The sequence below is a fragment of the Dermochelys coriacea genome, chromosome 16 (assembly GCF_009764565.3).
Source record: "Dermochelys coriacea isolate rDerCor1 chromosome 16, rDerCor1.pri.v4, whole genome shotgun sequence".
NCBI classification, from domain to species: domain Eukaryota; kingdom Metazoa; phylum Chordata; order Testudines; family Dermochelyidae; genus Dermochelys; species Dermochelys coriacea.
In genome coordinates this window covers 9,142,243-9,162,788 of record NC_050083.1, presented here as the reverse complement: position 1 = coordinate 9,162,788, position 20,546 = coordinate 9,142,243, and the positions used below count along the sequence as shown (strand labels likewise).

At 42.1% G+C, this 20,546-nt stretch overlaps 1 protein-coding gene across 1 annotated transcript in view; it reads right to left on the bottom strand.

Annotated features, from left to right (window-relative positions):
• Window positions 1-16,481, bottom strand: part of PAPPA (pappalysin 1) — a 228,182-nt gene extending 211,701 nt beyond the window's left edge. The window contains exon 1 of the mRNA XM_038374672.2: window positions 15,593-16,481. Coding sequence (XP_038230600.1) covers window positions 15,593-15,989 — 397 coding nt within the window. The 5' untranslated portion in view covers window positions 15,990-16,481. The remainder of the gene's footprint in view (window positions 1-15,592) is intronic.
• Between the last annotated feature and the right edge of the window lie 4,065 nt (window positions 16,482-20,546).

Genomic DNA, 20,546 nt, shown 5'->3' with positions numbered 1-20,546 from the left:
CCCAGGGAAAAGGGACCTACTTAGCCTGGGGCTAATATATCTGCCTTCTATTACTGTCCTATAGCCATCTAGCCCAACCCTGTCACATTATCTACAATATTTGAATGCTTAGCACATATGGAAACATAGGCATATGCACGTGTATATCACAGACTGTCACAGGCTTCTCTTATTAAAAATAAAATACAAAACTCTATCAAGAGAATCACTAGTACAAAATGTAATGTTTTAGAGCATTACTGAGGGATACATGCATGCATGTGAGTGGAAACATTCACAGACATGTCCTACACATGCAGATCATGGACAAGTGTGGGCTGGATGGTCTCCTAAACTCAATGCTATCTGAGCTGGTCTGTAAATATTGTGAAGTGCTACTAAAGGCAGCGTTATTAAAGAAAGAAAGAAAGAAAGAAAGAAAGAAAGAAAGAAAGAAAGAAAGAAAGAAAGAAAGAAAGAGAAAGAAAGAAAGAGAAAGAAAGAAAGAAAGAAACCGTTCCTTCCTGCTGTGTCCCCTTGTATAGCTACAAGTGGAAAAACCTGCTGTTATGGAGTGGAGTTGACTATAAAGAGCATTTATTACTGAAAGTTACAAGGCTGGGAATATTTAAGTCAAAGAAGTCCACTAACTGGTCTGATGCTGTTCCATTGTGCAGGACACATATGGGACCTGACCTTGCCAGGTAATGAGTACCTTCAACTTCCATTCTGTATAATGTAAGCTAAGGGTGCTCAGTCTCTCACGGGACTGTGCTTACAATAAGGATATTTATTTTATAATCTAGTCTATTAATAAATACCACTTTGCACTTCCATAGTGTTTTTCATGAAAGGATCCCAAAGCCCTTTACGAAGAGGGATTAATATTATCTTCATTTCGCTGGTGAGCAGCCTGAGCATAGAACCAAGTTATGTGGAGATTTATATTGTATGCAACCACACCATGGCCAAGGGGATCCTGCAGGATATAAATGAGAGCAGAAATTAAGTGGTAAGGCCAAGGTCACAGAGCAAATCAGTGGCAAATCCAGGAATAGAATCCAAAAGTCCTAACGCCCAGTCCCTGCCTCTAGCCACTAAACCACAGTATTAATTATTAAAGAAAGATGCTATTTCAGCTAGACAATTTGTGGCACATATATTTTTGCAGTGATAGCTGCACGACAATAGAGTTCTTTCACCTCAGAAACACTCAGATACTGTAATAATGATGAGGAATACATGGACAGATGGGTAGATTAGATAGAGGTTTTGGCATAAAAAATGCAGAGATATTTCAGAACTCTTAGTGATGCAATATTCCGCCAACCAAGAGAGAGATCAAGAGATGCAAATTTCATACCAAGAAGTCTGCATAATGCTGAATGCAAAGGAGGATTGCTTGAGTCACTCCATTCAGACAATAGCCTCCTATTGAACAAGGGGAACTAATGCCTGAGAGACAGGCTGCTGCACACTTACACAAGAAGCAAGAGTCTTTCAAAAAAAGAAGATGGAAAAAATAGATAAGGATGTGATATGCAAGATATACTGCTGTTTTTCTGTCTCACATACATTCTGTAACCTGAAAGCTACTGCTACAGCAGAGAGAATAGCGCTGTGAGGATACCTTGCACCTACAGCAACCCTGGCAGAAAGAGCTCTTCTTCCAACCATTTTGGGCATAATAAAATGAACCAACACTTTACATGTCCAAACTATCGTGTGTATACTAACACTGCTGTGAGGCTAGGTCTGTATTATTATCCCCATTTTACAGATAGGGAAACAGACATATGAAATGGATGGCCCAATGTCAGAGGTATAGCCAGGATTAAAACTCAGGACATCCCTCTACCTATCACTGGACTCATTCCTCCAGATCAATTGTCAGGGGAGAAAAAATTACTTTTCTCCTAAATAACAGTTTTTACATTTTCATTCACAAATATCCTTTTCTCTACCCCAAACCCCACTAAATTATTAGTAGAGAAAAATCTGTGTTCTTTTCCCAAATTCATCAGCAAGGAGTCTCCATCTCCTTGTGCTCCAACCAGGTTCTTTATCTTTCTTCCTTAAAACACACTTCGCAACCCTGCCCTTCCACAATGACATCTCCAGGAAATCTTGTGCTGCTTGGAGCTTACTCTGTCACGCAGTGTCTGATAACTGCCTGAACCGTGGTGTTTCTGTATGAACTAAACTGGAAGTTCTTTAGAGCAGAGACAGCATGTTCTGAGCACACTGATGGCACTCAAACATCACAGCTAAATGGCAAATTGTGTTGATTGGCTTTTGAAGAATGATGTGCACACAATTTACCTGTGATCACTCTGTCATGATATACAGAAGAGCCATGAACATACGGGAGTGGGAAGAGAAATATGCTACTGCCAGAGGGTAGTGAAGTATTGCTAAAAATTACAGAAGAGCACAAACTTCTCTAAAGGTTGGGGATCCAGGATTTCATTGCAGCCCATTACAGAAACAAGGGTGTATTTGTATAGTTTGTATGTGGGGTTTTGCTTTAGCCCCATCTCCTGTGCTCTTTTCAGTCAAATTTCTTGTTCACTGACCAATGCTCACCCACAAATCAGCATATTTTGCCAGCAGCTTTCAAAAGACTCACTCCACAGACGCTGCACTGAAAATGCTGCTTGCCAAACAAATGAGTGACTGTCTCCCTCTAGACCATTCATTACTTTGCTTTTAATTCTGGGCCAAAAAGGCGCAGCACAGCAGGTGGCTTTAAGTCACCTTTGTGCTGCCTGGATTCTGCCTGCACTGGGAGCTGGTGTGGTTCCTAAGGCAAGTGAAAGCAATCCCAGGGGCTTTTCTAACTTATGATAGCCTCCCCATGCTTGCCTGTGCCCTACTCAACAGTCTCCAGTGATTGTAGAGCTGAGTGCTACATCCCCTGCCCATCTCCCCTCCCGCTGGTGCTTCCTCCACACCCCATCTGATGGAGGGTGAATGAGGGGGAAGTGTAGAGCCAAGTATGTCAGCCCTATGCTATTGGAATTCTCAGACCCTGTGGTCATGAGTGTAGTATAAATATATTGATCAAGAAGGTAGACAGAAATGCATGATGTACATTGATGTTGAGGAACAGAATAAACCTTTGGTTAAGCATGAATTTCAGTTACCCAAAGTTGGTTGAACAGAGTTCTACATAGGCTACTACAATCTCAACAAATATCTTTTTTTTTTCCTTTTGGGACCTTGAATGGTTATTGGGTTGACATCTTTAAAAGTGAATTGATGCTAGAACCAACTTGCTTCTCTCCTCCTTCCACATCCCGCATAAATACACTGGTAGACATACTGTCAAAGAGACATCCATAAGCAGATACACAGTAGGAAACATCCAGTAACCTTGCTGGTTCCAACCCCCAGCCTTGGGACGAGACTATGGCTGCCTTTCATTAACTACCTTCTGGACTTCCTCCTGGGGTTTATGTTTGTAAACAGAAGAGGCAATATTATTACTGGATTTGGGACATTAGAGAGGGAAAAAAGTTTGGGGCCAGAAGACTTGAGAGCCGAGTTTACATGCGTTTGTTGTCAGGGACACAACGGGATTATTGTGTGAACTGTATATGGTGTGATTTTACAAGGCTAGGGGGAATACTATAGGTACATGAAGAAAATACTTCAGAAAGAAAAGCAACCCCGTGCTGTACAAACGCTTCCCACTGCATCACCAGAACGAACACACACCCTGATTAAATCATCCTCAGCAAATGGAGTCTCAGGGAGACCCTGGGGGGACAGTCTTTGGCACATTGTTTCCCCATTGGTTATTACACCTCTAGGCTCAAAACTCTGCTACACAGATGTAAATCTAGATGGATTTCAATGGAGTTCTTCCAGATTTACCTTGATGTACTCAACAGCAGAATCTGGCTCATCCTGGTTATCCTTTCCTCTGCCAAATACACATTTCAAAATCCTGTGCATAACATACTCAGTGAACATTCAGCTTTGATTCCCAGTTTTCCATCTCTTCCCTAATGTTGCTGTTCAAGAGCTAAGTTGTGTGAAGGCTCCAATTTTTGTTTTGTTTACATTGAAAATGATAATTAAACTATTGCTGGTGAACGGTGTTGTTTTGACAAACCCAGAGACAGTGTCCTTCTGTGTATCCACAGAACACATTAATTCTACAATAAACAGTAATAATGCAACTTTCCCCTGCGTCTACCTGGGCACCTCAGTTCTAACTGGTCTGTTCTCATGGCTCATTCAATCCTTAGCTTCCCTGTTGACACTGCCTACAAAAATGCAGTTGTTCATGGAGTTGTGGACATTTGATGTAACAGTAAATCACAGAACAACCATCAGAAGGAAACACCTTTCTATCTATTAACCAGACCCCTATTCAAATCGATGACAGACAGTGAAACGTTCTAACCCACTGACAATCCCCTGAGCCATCTCTGGCTGGATTTCCAAACTGCACACCACCCAACACATCCCACTGTGAATAATGGGAGGTGCTGGGTGCTGAAAATCTGGCCATAATCTGATCTGATTTGTTTAGAATAAGGCTCATGAAATGGGAAAATGGCAAACACTTATAGCTGTTTTTTTTCTAAAAAGCTTATCAGCAAACAGACGTACTCACTGATGCACAGAATAAACCAATGGTTTCCCCAAAGTATTAATCTATCCTATTTTAACTAGAGATGGGTCTGATCTGAGAAGCTTGGATTGGATCTGCACTTCTCCCAAGTTCAGTGGCTGCTCCATGTTAGAAATAACAGCAATTAATTTGGATCTAAACATCCACGACTTTCATCGTCTTTGGATCTGAGATTTTAATTTAAAACAAACAATCTCTGTTTTTATGTTACCCATTCCCCAAACAGTGAATATGATCTACACTTCCCCCTTCCCTTTTCTCAGTTGTTGCCACCATGCTAAACTCAATGATGTTAGAAAGAACAATTTTGCACCAGTCTCCACTTGAACTGCACTGCTTACCAACAAGTATAGTAAGACCTAGTAAGATCTGAGCAGGTGCAGGGAAAAGTCCTACAGGAATTTAGAGACCTAGCCTTGACTTTAAATGAACAGAACCCAGATTAAGGAGTAACATATGCTACCAGTAGAGAGAGCTAAAGCTGCAGACCAGGAGACAAGACTGCTGGGTTCTATTCCTGGACCTGTCATTGACACCCGGTGACAGCACCTCTCTACCTCAGTTTTCCTGCCTGTAAAATGAGGACAATACCAACTTCATAATTGTGGAATATATCATTGTTTGAAGAGTGGTTTGAGATCCCTGAATGATTGGGACGATGTATAGAAGTGCAGTTATTGTTATTATAAAAAAATAAGTCTAGAATAATCAGGGTTAGTGAAAAATCCCCTGCATTCAAAAATAAACAAAACTGACAGTAATCAAACATATTGGCACATCTCCCTGAGTAATAATTTCCCTCAACCCTTGCTCCCTTAAATATTAAAAAAAAAAATCTGAGTTATTTGAGTCCTTTCCTGACTCTGACTGCTTGAGCACCAAGAGAAGAGGGAAAAACAGGGAGAAATGGAGCCAGCAGCTGATGCACTTGTGTCTGGAACAGGCCTGCTTTTCTCCCAGTTGCACAGAAAACCCCTGGGAATCAGATGGAGCTGGAGGGGATGAGCAACAGGGAGGGAACTGTGTATGAGAAAATGATCTAATGCATATAAAGAGAGAGAGAGAGAATAAGTCACTGCAGTAGAACGGAAGGGCAAGAGATAAAAGAGACCTAAATCTCACTCAAGAGACGCTGGTGAGGAAAACCTACTAGCCCTCGGGAGTGAATTGGCCCAGGACAGATTGGGTTTCTATTCTAACACAGTATTCTTTTTGCTTTTGTGAGCTGGTACCATATCATTGTGAACTGGTACCTAATATTGCCTCTGACTCTCCCTCAAATCACATCTCATGCTTCTCAGTTTCACTTCACCCCCATTGTTGGAAGAGTGCAGGCAATTCAAGTGACTGCTTGCTCCATATTCATATAGCAGTAGGGTGGATAGTAAACTGGAAAAGATCAATAATTCCAGGAAGACACACACATGCACTTGTCCCCACCCACCATGTAGATTTCAAACAAGGAGTGGCAAAAACTCTTAAACACCAATCAAAGAGTTGTCCCTCGAGGTATATGGTGCACTACCATCATGTGGTGAAAGATGAACAGAACTTTGAAGAGCTCAAGGTTATTCAAGGATGTTTTTTACTTAAAGAGACCAGGTAGGTGAGATAATAACTTTTATTGGACCACAACTTCTGTTGGTGACAGAGACAAGCTTTCCAGCTTACGCAGAGCTTCAATAAAAGATTTTACCTCCCCCACCTTGTCTCTGTAATATCCAGGGACCAACACAGCTAAAACACCACCACATACATAGTATCTGTCAGGCAAAAGGCAAAGAGACTGAAACTCTGCCCATCAGGAAGGAAGGAAATAAGGGGGAATCAAGGACCCCAGAAAGTCAGGGAAGAACCCAGAATATGATGGTCATATTAGAGGGCAGGGGGATTCATCAGGAAAGTTACACACTTACATCATCCAGCAGACCTGAAAATTGGACAGTGTATTTTGAATAAATACTTATTTTAACCATGAAAAAAATAGCTTGGAAGAGATAGAGGTCATAATGGGATTTGGATTACAACAAAAACCACCTCTTCCTTTCGCCAATTATTCTGATGTTGAGGGCTTTGTGATTTTCTCCTTCTAGTCCAGCTCCTATATCATAGAATCATAGAATCATAGAATATCAAGGTTGGAAGGGACCCCAGAAGGTCATCTAGTCCAACCCCCTGCTCAAAGCAGGACCAAGTCCCAGTTAAATCATCCCAGCCAGGGCTTTGTCAAGCCTGACCTTAAAAACCTCTAAGGAAGGAGATTCTACCACCTCCCTAGGTAACGCATTCCAGTGTTTCACCACCCTCTTAGTGAAAAAGTTTTTCCTAATATCCAATCTAAACCTCCCCCATTGCAACTTGAGACCATTACTCCTCGTTCTGTCATCTGCTACCATTGAGAACAGTCTAGAGCCATCCTCTTTGAAACCCCCTTTCAGGTAGTTGAAAGCAGCTATCAAATCCCCCCTCATTCTTCTCTTCTGCAGACTAAACAATCCCAGCTCCCTCAGCCTCTCCTCATAAGTCATGTGCTCTAGACCCCTAATCATTTTTGTTGCCCTTCGTTGTACTCTTTCCAATTTATCCACATCCTTCCTGTAGTGTGGGGCCCAAAACTGGACACAGTACTCCAGATGAGGCCTCACCAGTGTCGAATAGAGGGGAACGATCGCGTCCCTCGATCTGCTCGCTATGCCCCTACTTATACATCCCAAAATGCCATTGGCCTTCTTGGCAACAAGGGCACACTGCTGACTCATATCCAGCTTCTCGTCCACTGTCACCCCTAGGTCCTTTTCCGCAGAACTGCTGCCGAGCCATTCGGTCCCTAGTCTGTAGCGGTGCATTGGATTCTTCCATCCTAAGTGCAAGACCCTGCACTTATCCTTATTGAACCTCATTAGATTTCTTTTGGCCCAATCCTCCAATTTGTCTAGGTCCTTCTGTATCCTATCCCTCCCCTCCAGCGTATCTACAACTCCTCCCAGTTTAGTATCATCCGCAAATTTGCTGAGAGTGCAATCCACACCATCCTCCAGATCATTTATGAAGATATTGAACAAAACGGGCCCCAGGACCGACCCCTGGGGCACTCCACTTGACACCGGCTGCCAACTAGACATGGAGCCATTGATCACTACCCGTTGAGCCCGACAATCTAGCCAGCTTTCTACCCACCTTATAGTGCATTCATCCAGCCCATACTTCCTTAACTTGCTGACAAGAATGCTGTGGGAGACCGTGTCAAAAGCTTTGCTAAAGTCAAGAAACAATACATCCACTGCTTTCCCTTCATCCACAGAACCAGTAATCTCATCATAAAAGGCGATTAGATTAGTCAGGCATGACCTTCCCTTGGTGAATCCATGCTGACTGTTCCTGATCACTTTCCTCTCCTCTCTCTATATGCAAGATAGGGCAGGAAACCAATGGATGTTAACTCTCCTGCAGAGATGCAGAAGGGGAACAAGACACAAAAGGTTCTCTTTACAATCCTTGTGCCTGATCTAAAGCCCACTGATATCAATCTTCCTGTCTTTCCTTTGACTTCAGGTCCCTCATGACAGATCCTCAGCTGGTGTAAACAGAAGTCAATGGAGCTATACTAATTTACACCATTTACACATCTGGCTGATCATATTTATATACTTTGACAATCTTGACGATAGACTTTGTGTCTATAGGGTCAGGGTCAGTCAACCTTATTCAGATGGAGCAGTAGTTTACTCGGCGAGAGTTCTATTACGATCAACCTGAATAAGGGTGGCAGAATCAGTGATTCCGGGAACTGTCTCAAGCTTCTCTCTCGTTTTCTTTTCATCCTGTGGGCTAACCCTCATTTTTTCCCCCCACTGCTTTTACACTCTTTACAGATTTTCCTCCCAATGGGCCATTGTAATAATGCCTTCTTTTATGTATGGCTTTGTGGAGCTTGAAATGTATATCAAACACATGCATTAAATGAAACCCACGGAGTTTACAGGATCCTTCACTTGTGTCAAACAATTTAGAAGAATAAACAAGCTTTCTTTCCTTTATGACTGGAGTTTAAATGCTCTATTGATCCGAGAAAAATCAAAAGGGCTTTGGGAATTATGTGTGTGTGTGTGTATGTGTAAGAGAAAGAGAGAAGAATAGAAGGGGGTTAGAGGTGAGCAGGAATTAATAGAATAGCCAGGGATTTTTTCCCCACCTACAGAAAGCTGTGATAAAAATAAATAAATTCACATCTCGTTTACACCGATGTAAGGGAATTACTACAGATTTACACTGGCATCAGTTCAGAATCAGGCTGTGACATTTATTTTCAGATGTTATACTTATAAAAAAACAAACACTGGAGCAGTCTTCATTCATTGTCCCAAACAAAGCAGTAACAAACCTGTAGTGTGCAGGGCCATCGCTGTAAAATACTGCAGTATTTTTTTTAATATGTAGAATAGAAGGGTTGTTATTTCCAGGCTAGTATTTAGTAGAAAAGATGGAAATGAAAGACATACAATGCTACATGGAGCATTGCTTCAGGACTATTTGGGATATAATGAGCGATTTCAGGAAGAAAAGACATTATTCATATTATTAATTTGTATTACAGTGGTGTCTAGAGACCGTACCAAAGAACAGAACTTATTGTGCCAGGCTTTGGACAAATACATGACAAAGACTGCCACAAAGAGCTTACAATCTCTATAGACAAGACAGACAAAGGGGCAGGAGAAAGAAAATAATATCCCCATTTCACAGATAGAGACTAAGTGACTCCCTTATACACAAAATTCTCCCAGGGTCCTTCTGCCTATATGGGCCTGCCAGCCCTTGTCCCTGCAGCTCACTTTCTGCAGATCTCCCTCTCTCAGGGTATGCCTACACAAAAAAAGCTATGCACAAGCGAGCTTGAAACCAGTTAGAGTGGGTAACAGCAATGATGACAGCACAGCTTGGGCTTCAGAGCAGGAGTAACAGCCTAGAGTGGCCCCACGAAGTCACGGGACCTCCTTGTTGACCTCCTTCTAGCCCTGGCCAAAATGGCTATCTACAAAACCAGGGAGAGGAGGTTGGCCTACGGGGTCTCCTGCGACTGTTGGGCCTATTTCCGCTCCTCTGGCCACTCATGCATCTGGGCGGAGTTCCTCTGGGCAGCGTCCGCTGGCTCCCTTGACACCTTCGAGGAGCAGTGGGCGCTGTCCAGGGTTCTCTACTTAGTGTTCCTGTCCGGTTCCCTTCATTTAGCCCCATGACCTCACTCCTGTCTCTGTTTTATCTTTAGTTGCCCCCCATACTCACTTGGAATCCCAGACCTGTGGATACTCCCCTTAGACTGGGGGGAGGTCCTTTAGTAGTGGGCGGGCTTCCACTTCCTGGATCCCAATAGGATAGACCCTGGACATATATTTGGCTCGAAATCCGGCATTGTGCTTTCTTCACTGCTCTTGTTACCCATGCTACCTGGATTCAAGCTAGCTCAGGTAAGCTAGCCTAAGCACAGCATTTGCTGTGTCAGTGTACTCTGAGCCACAGGCTTGCCTTACGGAGTGTAGTCCTGTCACAAGCTCTGGGTACAAATCCTATAGGGGACTTGAGGGAACCAGCTCACACTATGACAAACCTCAGCATTTGGGAGCCTAAATTTACCACCCTTCACATATGCACAGCCCTCCCTCCCCTCCACTCACGCACCACAATGACCACCGTTCCTCCTTTATTTATAATTATTCTATTCATTAGCAAAGCCAGAATTGTAGACTATTTTCTAAACTGCTCTCCTGAATATGGTGGTCTGACCGCTTGAGTAGCCAGCAGAACCCAAACATCAGGACCTTTAAATACTCTCTGGGTTCTAGAACTGAAAGCCTTCTCAAGCTTTGGCAAACTTTCCTCCCTTCCCCAGTTCTACCTTGCCTCCCCTGGGGAAGGTGAGAGACAGGTAGAGGGAAAAAGAATTTTAACCCCCCGATGGCTTTCCCTCCAAACAAGTGTGAGGTTTTGCAACTCCCCACCCCCAATGTTGCTGTCTTCTCCCATCCCCCATCCCTATTTTTGCTCTCAAAAAGAAATAAATCACAAAAGCACCGAAGTGTTTCTAAAATGACAAGCCATCAGTGGCTATTTTGAAATGAGTAAGTAATCCTAATCTCAGTGGCCAGATATCCATGGCACAAAACTGCCACCAAAATTGGCACTACTGATTTGAACCCTTGAGCAGAGTGGCCAAAAATACAGTGAACTATGGAATCAGACCGATTTATCCTCTCACCACACAGGTGGTTGATTCAGGTCAGGGTTTAGCAGCATTGGCAGAGCATCTTGGTGGAAGACTGTGTTACCACTGCTTGCCAGGCTGCACCTATTATGCAGATAAACAGAAAAAATCACTGTATATTGTTGCCCTACTCAGTCCTTTCAGTTTTATTCCTTATACCATGCCCATCACCTTGGTATCAGAGCACCTTCCAGCAATGCAGTAAGTGATGGGACTAGAACGTGTCACACATGGTTCTTTTTTTCTATGGTAATAAAAAACAGAGATTTGATTTTTTAAAACACCCAATTACAAATCCATGCAAATGAAAAACTGCAGGCTGTTGAAGAACAAAAGATGCAGCATTATCTGTCCGTTTTGGTACTACATTACCTACCTATCTACTTTGTATGGAGGGATATCAAGTGTAGCATCTGTGCAGAAGCAGTAACTCAGTTGAAAGTGCACCTGCTATAAAATCAGCTGGCTGGAAAAGCATCAACATTTCACTCCACTCGTGGAGTCCAATGAAAGTGTATCAATCTGAGAGCAGATTAAAAATTATAGGAGGAAATTACATGGATATGAAAGTGTTTATCGACGTACTCTGATGCTGCTGTTTAAACACTGGAGAGCTACTGTGTATCCCTTGAGTACCTTCAGATTAACCCATTTGTTGAAACCATGCTGGAGGCATTTCTCAAATGGCTTACTGCACACTGTGGCTGTGACTTTAAAAGAGCTCCACTGTGTGCTGATTTTGGCATTTCTTTCCCCTTGGATTCTGCTGCAGTTGTGTGTTCACCAAAGAGGGAAGCTGGGAAAACACAGGCACTCCCTTACATATGAAGCGCTATTAACTTGGGATCATGCTCTCTGTTGGCAGCCAGAGGGATAGAGAGGAGAGAGAGAGAGAGTGAAGGGGAAAAAAAGAAAACAAAACACAAATAACTTTTACTCTTCGGAGCAGGCACGCCTTTTTACTCCAGCTCCCACGTCTGATCATTCACACAATCCTCTCAGCTCCTACCTCTTAAAGAGTCAACGTCACACTGCTAACAAAACACAGGTCATCCAACTCTTGAGCTTTCTACCAACAACACACACAAGCAGGAACAAGCCAGGAGGAGCCCATTTCTTAGCAATTCTCAGGGTGGAAATGTATTTCCATTGTAGAACTGGACTATCTTTGAGTCCAACAGAAGCAGGGTCAATTGCGCATTGAAGTCTATGTATTGTATTGATTTTAGGTAATCCAACTGGATTAAACGGTCACCCCCGTTTAACCTGGTTAAATTAACTCCTTCGTTTATGCACTAGAGATACATCCCGATGTTGAAAGGGTTGCATTAGAGATTATTGCAGTCTTTGAAAGCAATCATAAAGCATTGTTTGAGCATGTGTGCGTGAATGTATTTGTGATGCAGGATGTGGGGGTGTGTCTCTGCAACCGCTGTGTGACCTGACTGTACGGTGTTTATGAGGTCACCGGTGCTGCATGTGTGTATGCTGTATGGGCTGGCGTAGTGAAGGGATATTCCATGCTCTGAGTCTATCTCTGGGCAATCAAGGCTGGGGTTTTGCACAGCACATATTCGTGGGTCAAACTGCAATTATCTGAACAGCTTTGCTTCGCAAAATGCCAGAACTGATATTAATTAATCCAAGCAGGGCAGAAATAACATCACTGCAAACCCATCTGAAAATCGGCAGACTCTGGTACCAAGGGCCTCCTACCATCAGAGACAGGGGTGAGAGGAGGTGGCTCAAAGTGATGACTAACCAGTATAGTAGCTCTATAAAATTAGGCATTTATAAAAATAAATTGAATATAGCAGCAAAGGGTGACACAAGGGAATTTGGCTTCTGAGCAGCACAGAAGCTCCCTTTAGCCTGAAATACAGCAGCTCCTTATCTCTCAGGGCTCACTTGGAGAAGCTGGTGGCAACCTGTCTTCTACCTGAGATCTAGAATGAATGAATTCAGTGCACATCCAGTCTCCCCTATGGGCACGTTATAGACTGTGGCCTGCAAATGGAGCAATGATTATTTTAAGATCCGGGGCTGAACCAGTGGGGTGCGGGGGGAAAGGGGGGGGAAGAGAGAGAGAAGAGAGGTTTGGTGAGGGAGGGCAGAGGAAGTGATAGGGAGGATACTAAAGAAAATGAGAAGTTTTGTTTCACTGAGGTAATATTCTGCCCTTATTTACATCCTGTGCAACCCCACTGACTCCCTCCCCTCCCCACAACATATCAGTAGTAAAGACAACGATAGACTGTAGGGGCCAAGACTGCCACTTATACCAGCAGTGAATTTGGCCCCATCTCTGCTCCCATTTTAGCGTCTAGACAGACTACTGACTTCCATGGGGTCACACCAATGTGACTCGTAGGGCAGAATCAGATTCCTAAATCTGTCACATCCAAAACAAGTGAAAATGAGAAAGCCAAGTTTTTGGGCACCTGGAACCCTTAATTTCCTCATTCAGGGAAGAGTCTAATCTCTCCCTAAGCTTGTTGCAGGTCTGGGAGACCGTTAGTGTGTGGAGGATACTCCAAGTGAGTTCCTCCTTGGATCTATTCCAAGTGTTTACACTCACAGCCAAACCTGGCTCCTCTTCAATTGGGGGAGGTGGAGTTTAAAAAAAAATCAGCGTTCTCTGGAGTAAAGCTATAAGCTTTATGGTTCTAAACTGGGGCATTTCTTTTTTAGTGGAATGTTATTTCCATGCATAAAATGGGTCAGGTGTTTTATACAAGCAATAACTTAACCTCCCCTATCCAATTAAAATATTTTACTTTACTACTAACAATCTTTGTGCGTGTGTGTATCTAGATTCCTCATCATGTGGATTACACATTCTTGTAAAATAGCGCTTCCGGGGTTTGATTAAATAAATGTAAGTATTTGCTTTGCATTTTCATTGACAATATCTGTGTAAACCTAGACTCTGTCTTTCTCCACTTGAAAGGGAAGCAATTTCAGACCTACTGTTGTAAATCAAGATTAGGAATAAGGGAGGAGGGGGAATAATAAATAATGGGGAATGGTGATAATCTAATCTCTTCCTTGCCTGAGATCACTCATCTCTCCTTCCTAGTTGGACTTCAGCTTTTTTCCTTACCGTAGGCAGAAGGAAATACAGTCTATGCTCAATGTCTCATACTCTGACAAACGCACCGCATTCACCTCCTTAAAAGTGAACACAACAGCTGGGCACAGGGGAAAATTAAAGCAATTTGCTGCCGAGTCTGCTTTGTTTTTGTTTTTTTCCTGAGAAGAAAGAGACTTTCCTGAGTGACAACAATCCCATAGGTCAAGTATAGTGCAGTCAAGAGAAAGGAAATAAAAGAATGGAATGTGGCAGTGGAGCAGGAGGAAAGCAGCCCTAAAGGCTGATCAGTGACTATATCAAGAAGAAGAAAAGCATCCGCTGGTCTCTTGTAGGAAATGACTCTAGTTAAAGGGGAAGGGAAAACCCTCACTGTCTCTTTAAGGCATCCTACGACATGGAAAAATTGTACTTTCAGGGAATCTCCTTGCCAAAAGAACTATAAAATATGTCCTCCTCTCTGCCCCCCCCCCATCCCATGTCTCCTCCCCTGTTTGGTTTTGTTTTGTTTAAAGGGCATTTCCATTTTCTACAGCTTCCTTCAGAGCAAAGATGAATGTTTCAGTGATTATGAGGGTTTGTAAACCTTTTACTTTGTCAAAAGTATCCAATTTTATGGCAGTTTCACCGCACTTTAGCACTAAAGCAGAGGGAGGGAGGGGGAAAGAAAAAGAACACAAATCCCTGATGGGCTCATAAGTTTTAAATAAGAAAAGTGCAATACTCCTCATTGTCATGATCGGACAGCTTAGCTCAATAACTGGTCTCAACGCTAAACAATTTCATAAGGCAATTTGACCTTACAATTATGTGTGTTACACTTGTGATTTCGAAGGGGAAAAAAAATACTAAAAACATCCTCTAGATGCTGTGCCAGTCAAGTACTAGCTGAGTGTTGAGGGGTTGGGAACTTTATGAACTAAATTTGACTATTGAGGCTTCACAATAGCCAGAAGTTCCTTTACAGCTCTTTGGAACCACATGCTAACCTAGTGTCTAAAAAGGTAATAGCGGAAATAAACGGAAAAGTTAATAAAACCCAAGGAAATCAAATAGGATCCTCACATGCACATCCCCACACAAACAAATTACATATGAATGAATTGTTTACACACACACACTTCCTACAGTTCTATTTTTCCTTATCAAATTAAATTAGAAACGTATAGAAAGTACTTGCCTTCCCATTTGTACATTGATTTAAAAATAAAAAGGCTATTTGGAATAATGCCATTGCTACTGGCAAAAGTTTACTTAACTTTATATATATATATATATATATATATATAAAGTTATATATATATAATATATATATATACATACATACATACATACATACACACACGCACACACATACACTGTCAGATAGTTTGCTGAGTTTCTAGTTAATCAAATGTAGAGATATCTCTACTAAACACACAAACTGTATACGTACATCAATACATGTATATGTATACGGACACACACACACATGGACACACACACACACATACACATATATAGACACACACATTAAAATATACATTCACACATTATACACACACGCGTGCCTACAGTTGGCTGTTCTGCAGACATGTGAAATATAAAAGGGATGCTACAGGCACAGGGAACTACCTACCTGCAATGACAGCTGGTGATCTCTGTCCTCCTTCAGCTCTCAGCCACACTTGCAAAGTGAAGGCATCTCGGGGCAGCTCAATATCTGCTTTCAGCCGCAGCTGATCACCTTGTCCACTGAAATAGAGCGCCCTGCTTGGGGTAAGGGAATCCCCTTCGCCCTTTACCTCCCGCCGTTGCCTCCTGCGGGGGACGGGCAGAGGCTCCAGACTAGCAGTGGAACGCCTGCCTCGGGCTAACCTGGTGGCACAGGTGCCCGGGGCGGTGTCGTGGGTCTGGCGGGTGTGCCTGGTGTCCCTTCTTGCCCTGCGGGAGCGCTCGTCCATCCCACATTCGGGTCCACTGGCTACGGCTGTACAAAGAAGCGCAAGAGGCAGCAGCAAACTCCAGAGCTGCATTTCCAATCTTCCCCCCCCTTCTCCCCTGCAAATCCTCCCGATCTGCCAGCTTTGGGCTCCTCCTTGCCTTGACTTTCTTCTCCTGTTCACCCTTCTTGGGTATTTGCTCTTTTTATAACCCTTCTCAGTTTCTTTTCCTTTTCTTTTTTTCTTTCTTTCTTTCCTGGTTGTAGATTTCCCCCCCCTTTTAAAATAAAATAAAACAAAACAAAAAAAAAACCAAAAACAAAACTCCTCCTGGGTTAAAATGTACTTCTCTGTTCTTCCTACTCTATCTGTCTTCTTCTTCTCTATTCCTCCACAGCTGGAATTCCTCTCTCTCTTCTTTTCTCTGCTGGATTTTGTTCCCTTTATTTTTTTCTTCTTAAAAAAACAAAAAAACAAAAAAAAAACCCCAGCTTTCTCCAAGACACAGACCCACTGATTTCCCTCCCCCCCAAAAAGATGCTCTAATCTATTTATTTTTTGGCTCCTTTATAACATAAGCCACAACCCCCTCCTTCCCCCCCACCTCTCCCCCCTCCCTTCTTCTCTACAAAATGAAAGAAAAGAGAAAAAGCCCCTCAGAAGATGAGTAAACAAGAATATGCTAATCTACTCAAGGGTGCTCCACCTTCCCAATTGAATGATTCCCATTAAAACTGCAGGAATCATGACTAATCAATCAGCTTGAAGGGGCTGATAGCTCCAGAGTCTTCAAACACTTTTGCTGATTTCTTCCCCCCCCCCTTTTCCTTCCCTTCTGTTCTTTTCCCTCCCCTCTTTCCTCTTTTATTTATTTTTTTAAAGAGGGCAATTAATGTGAAGGTACCAATGGGATAAAAATCCTGCACCCCTTTCTGCAATCTCCCCAGCTTTCCTCCTCAGTCCAGCCCAAAACACACATTCCTATGTTTTCTCTTGGCAAAAGAGTAAGCTATTTCTCCTCTCAGGCTCCCCTTTGCACTTTGCTGGTAAACCTCATGCTCCTCTGCAGCACATAAAGAGTCTTGAAACTTGATTCTCAGATTTTTTTAAAAAAATTGCTTGCTTTCTTTCTCTTTTTCACTCTCTCTCTCTAATTCTTTCTTTCCCTCTTACTATATTCTTAAAGTTATGCAATCAGCCAGGCTCCCCCTTTTGTGGTCCCCCTCAGTGCAGTTGTGTGCAGCTAATCCAAATGTTGCATCAAAGGTCCCCATCCGATCATCAGGAGCAAAAAGGAGTGAAGCTTTTTGAAGAGCATTTGCTTTCCAGAAGCTGTAGCAGCAGAGCAGGGTTTGCCTTTTGAATGCTCCCAAAGACTCTTGGTTTGGGTTTTTTTTTAAATAATAAAAATTATTAATTTTATTTTTGATTGATTAAAAAAAATCCTCTCTCAATTGGCTGATTTTTCAAATCTAAGGAATTCAGCTCCCCTGGTTTCTTTGGCTTAGTTGTAGCCAGGTAAGATTCTGGCTGCTTGCTGGTTTGTGGATCTCTGTTTCTGAGCTGGGACGTTTTTTTCTTTTCTTTTTTTTTCCCCTCTTTTCTTTTTTTTTTTTTTAAATATATATAGTCACTCTTGAAAGATCTCAAAAGCTCCCCCTGATGGCAACAAAAAGCATTTTTCTAAGTACTTAAGTGGAAATGAGTTAGCAGTAGTACATTATAAATCCATAGGCTACTATTCCATTCACAAAAAGTATGCTACAGCCTGGTTACCTCCCATTATATTAACTCAAACCCAACAACTCTCACTAACCTCCCCCAAAATACTAGTGGCCTTGTTCTTCCGCAAACATTTAAAACAGAGTCGCTGCAGTGAAATCTCCAATTATTATGACCTCGTTGCTTCGACATATTATACTACTAGTATAAGAAGTTTCACGATAGATAATTACATCTAGAATACACATGTAAAAAGTAAATAAAATCAATTCTTTCAGTCAGTAACTTAGATGTTTTAAAAATTATTATTAATGTGAATATATGCGAGGATTTTTTGTTTACTTGCTAATTTGCAAATATTCAGGAATATACAATGGGGACCAGAATTTCAGAGGTGCTGGGCATCCAAGGGGTATCATGGAAGTCAATATGGCACTGCAGATGCTCAGCACTGCTCTAACCAGGTCAAGGGTCTCCCAGGCATTAGCCCAAATTGGGATAATGATCTAAAAAAAACCCAACCAACCAACCCTTGTAAGTCTATATCATTTTCCATGCAAGGACCTCAAAATGCAACACAGGTCCTTGTGAATTAAGCCTCACAACATCTGTGTATGGCAGATACAGATTAGCAATTACTGATCAAAACACATGCTATGATATAATCATGCGCGAGTACTGCAATACAGGAAACGACAGAAAAAGAAAGGGCACATTCAATTACGCGCATACTATCCATTAGGATCTGGAGCTGAACCTGAGTACCTTATTAAATTATTATTTATAATCTGGACTGCAGTAGCATCTAGAGGACCTAACAGAGACTCCATTGTGCAAGGTGCTACACAAACCCATACTGAAAGACAGTTCATGTCCCAAAGAGTCTACAATCTAAATAGACAAGATGGATGATGGGAGGGGAAAACAGAGGTATAAAGAAATGAAATGAAGCTGCCCAAGATCACACAGCAGATCAATGGCTGATCCAGGAATAAAAAACAACAAGTCCTCCAGATTCCCAACCCAGTGCCCTATCCACTCGGAAAACTCCCACAGACGTCAATGGGAATTTTGCCTGAGTAGGGTCTGCAAGGGCAGTACTTAGTAATAAAAGGCCTAAGTAGGATCACAGGATCATATTGATTTTGCTGAAATATTTAGATGAAAAAGTGTCAAAATGTTCCATTTCAAATTTATTGTTTTGACGATTAGATTAAAATATATTATATAAAAGACTAAATAATAAAGTCAAAACAAACCATTGCAGCGTTATCAAAATGAAACCTTTTGTTAAAGTTGTTTCAATATTTCTGAAAAGGAATTTTCATTTAGTGGGAAATTCCAAATTTTAACTTTTTTTTCTAATTTGGAAATTCCAAGTGTTGACCAGCTCTATGACAAAGACTTAAAGAAAATGTAAACAAAAAGTAAGAAACAACAAATGCGCATGTTCCAGAAATTTTTTTAGAAAAAGTAAATGAGTAAACAACCCATCCAAACATCTTAATAGGATTCCCTTAGCCTATGCATCAAATCTTGCTTCCCTTTCTCACAACAAATGAAATTCAACCTTGTGTACATGGACAGCATCAGAGCTGTGCCATACTTGAAAGCTCTGAACTATAATCTGGGCTAGCAATCTCCTAAAAATTGCATTTCTTGTGAGATTTTGGCAGCCAGTTCAGCCAGAATCACCGGGACAGAAAAAGCCTCCTTCCTGAGATTTGGACATTTCCACTTTTGATCCTGGTAGAACCAAAAAATACAGAGGCAGAGCAAAAATGAAAACAATGGCAAAAGAATACTGGGAGTGAGTGAGGCTGATTTGGGCTCATTGTCAATTTTTCAAAAAAGGGATTCTAATTTTTCTTCTTTAACAAGTTGTCCATCTTTACTTAATCTCTATATTATTTGAAAATGAGTGCATGTGACAAAGTTTACACTCTGCCTTAGTTACCTGCACACAATTCACATCAAAGTTCCATTGTTATGGATCCTTTACTGCCTATTGCTGTGTATTCAAAATAGTGTATAAACATGCTAACCTAAAATATTAAACTACTGCTATTATATCCCCGTTTTTACTGGATATTACTAAGTTATGTATGAATACTCCTGTAATGCTTTAAGAATTGGAGAAAAAACAGGCAACTGGTTCATGTCAAATTTGGTGTAAAACAAGGAAGCATGGAATCCCATCACTTTTTGTTAGGTTCTTATATTTGACGTTAAGAATGGTAGATGATTTGGAGGGCAAGACATTGAGAAACCCTGCTCTAGATCATCCAAACTTCATTGTACCATGACCCACTTCTCACAACAAAAATTACTACATGGCCCCAGGAGGAGGGACCAAAACCGGAGCCCACCTGAGCCCCGCCGCCCCTGGCAGGGGGACCAAAGCCAAAGCCCGAGGACTTCAGCCCCGGTTGGGGGGGCCTGTAACTTGAACCCCAGAACCCAGGGCTGAAGCCAAAGCCTGAACCCCGCCACCCAGGGCTGAAGCCCTGGCGCTTTAGCCCCAGGCAGTGGAGCTCAGACTTTGGGGCTTCAGCTCCAGCCCTGTACCCCAGTAAGTCTAACACCAGTCCTGGTAACCCCATTAAAATGAGGTTGGGACTGACTTTGGGGTCCCAAGCCACAGTTTGAGAACCGCTGATCTAGTGGTAAGCTCTTTATTTTATGCATACATCATACCACTGGCAGACATGTCTTAATTAATGATGATCTTCTTCATTACTTTGAAAAATAGGTATACTCAACGTGGACTGATAAATGCCAAGACGACAAAGCGGTTGTATCTTGGAGAAGAAACTGTAGATAAATTGTTGAAATGCAGCAGCTGTGACGTCATTGAAGAAGTGAAACCTTGTGCGCATCTAGGAAGTTTGATCATTATCGATGGTTCCATCACCAATGAGGTTAAAG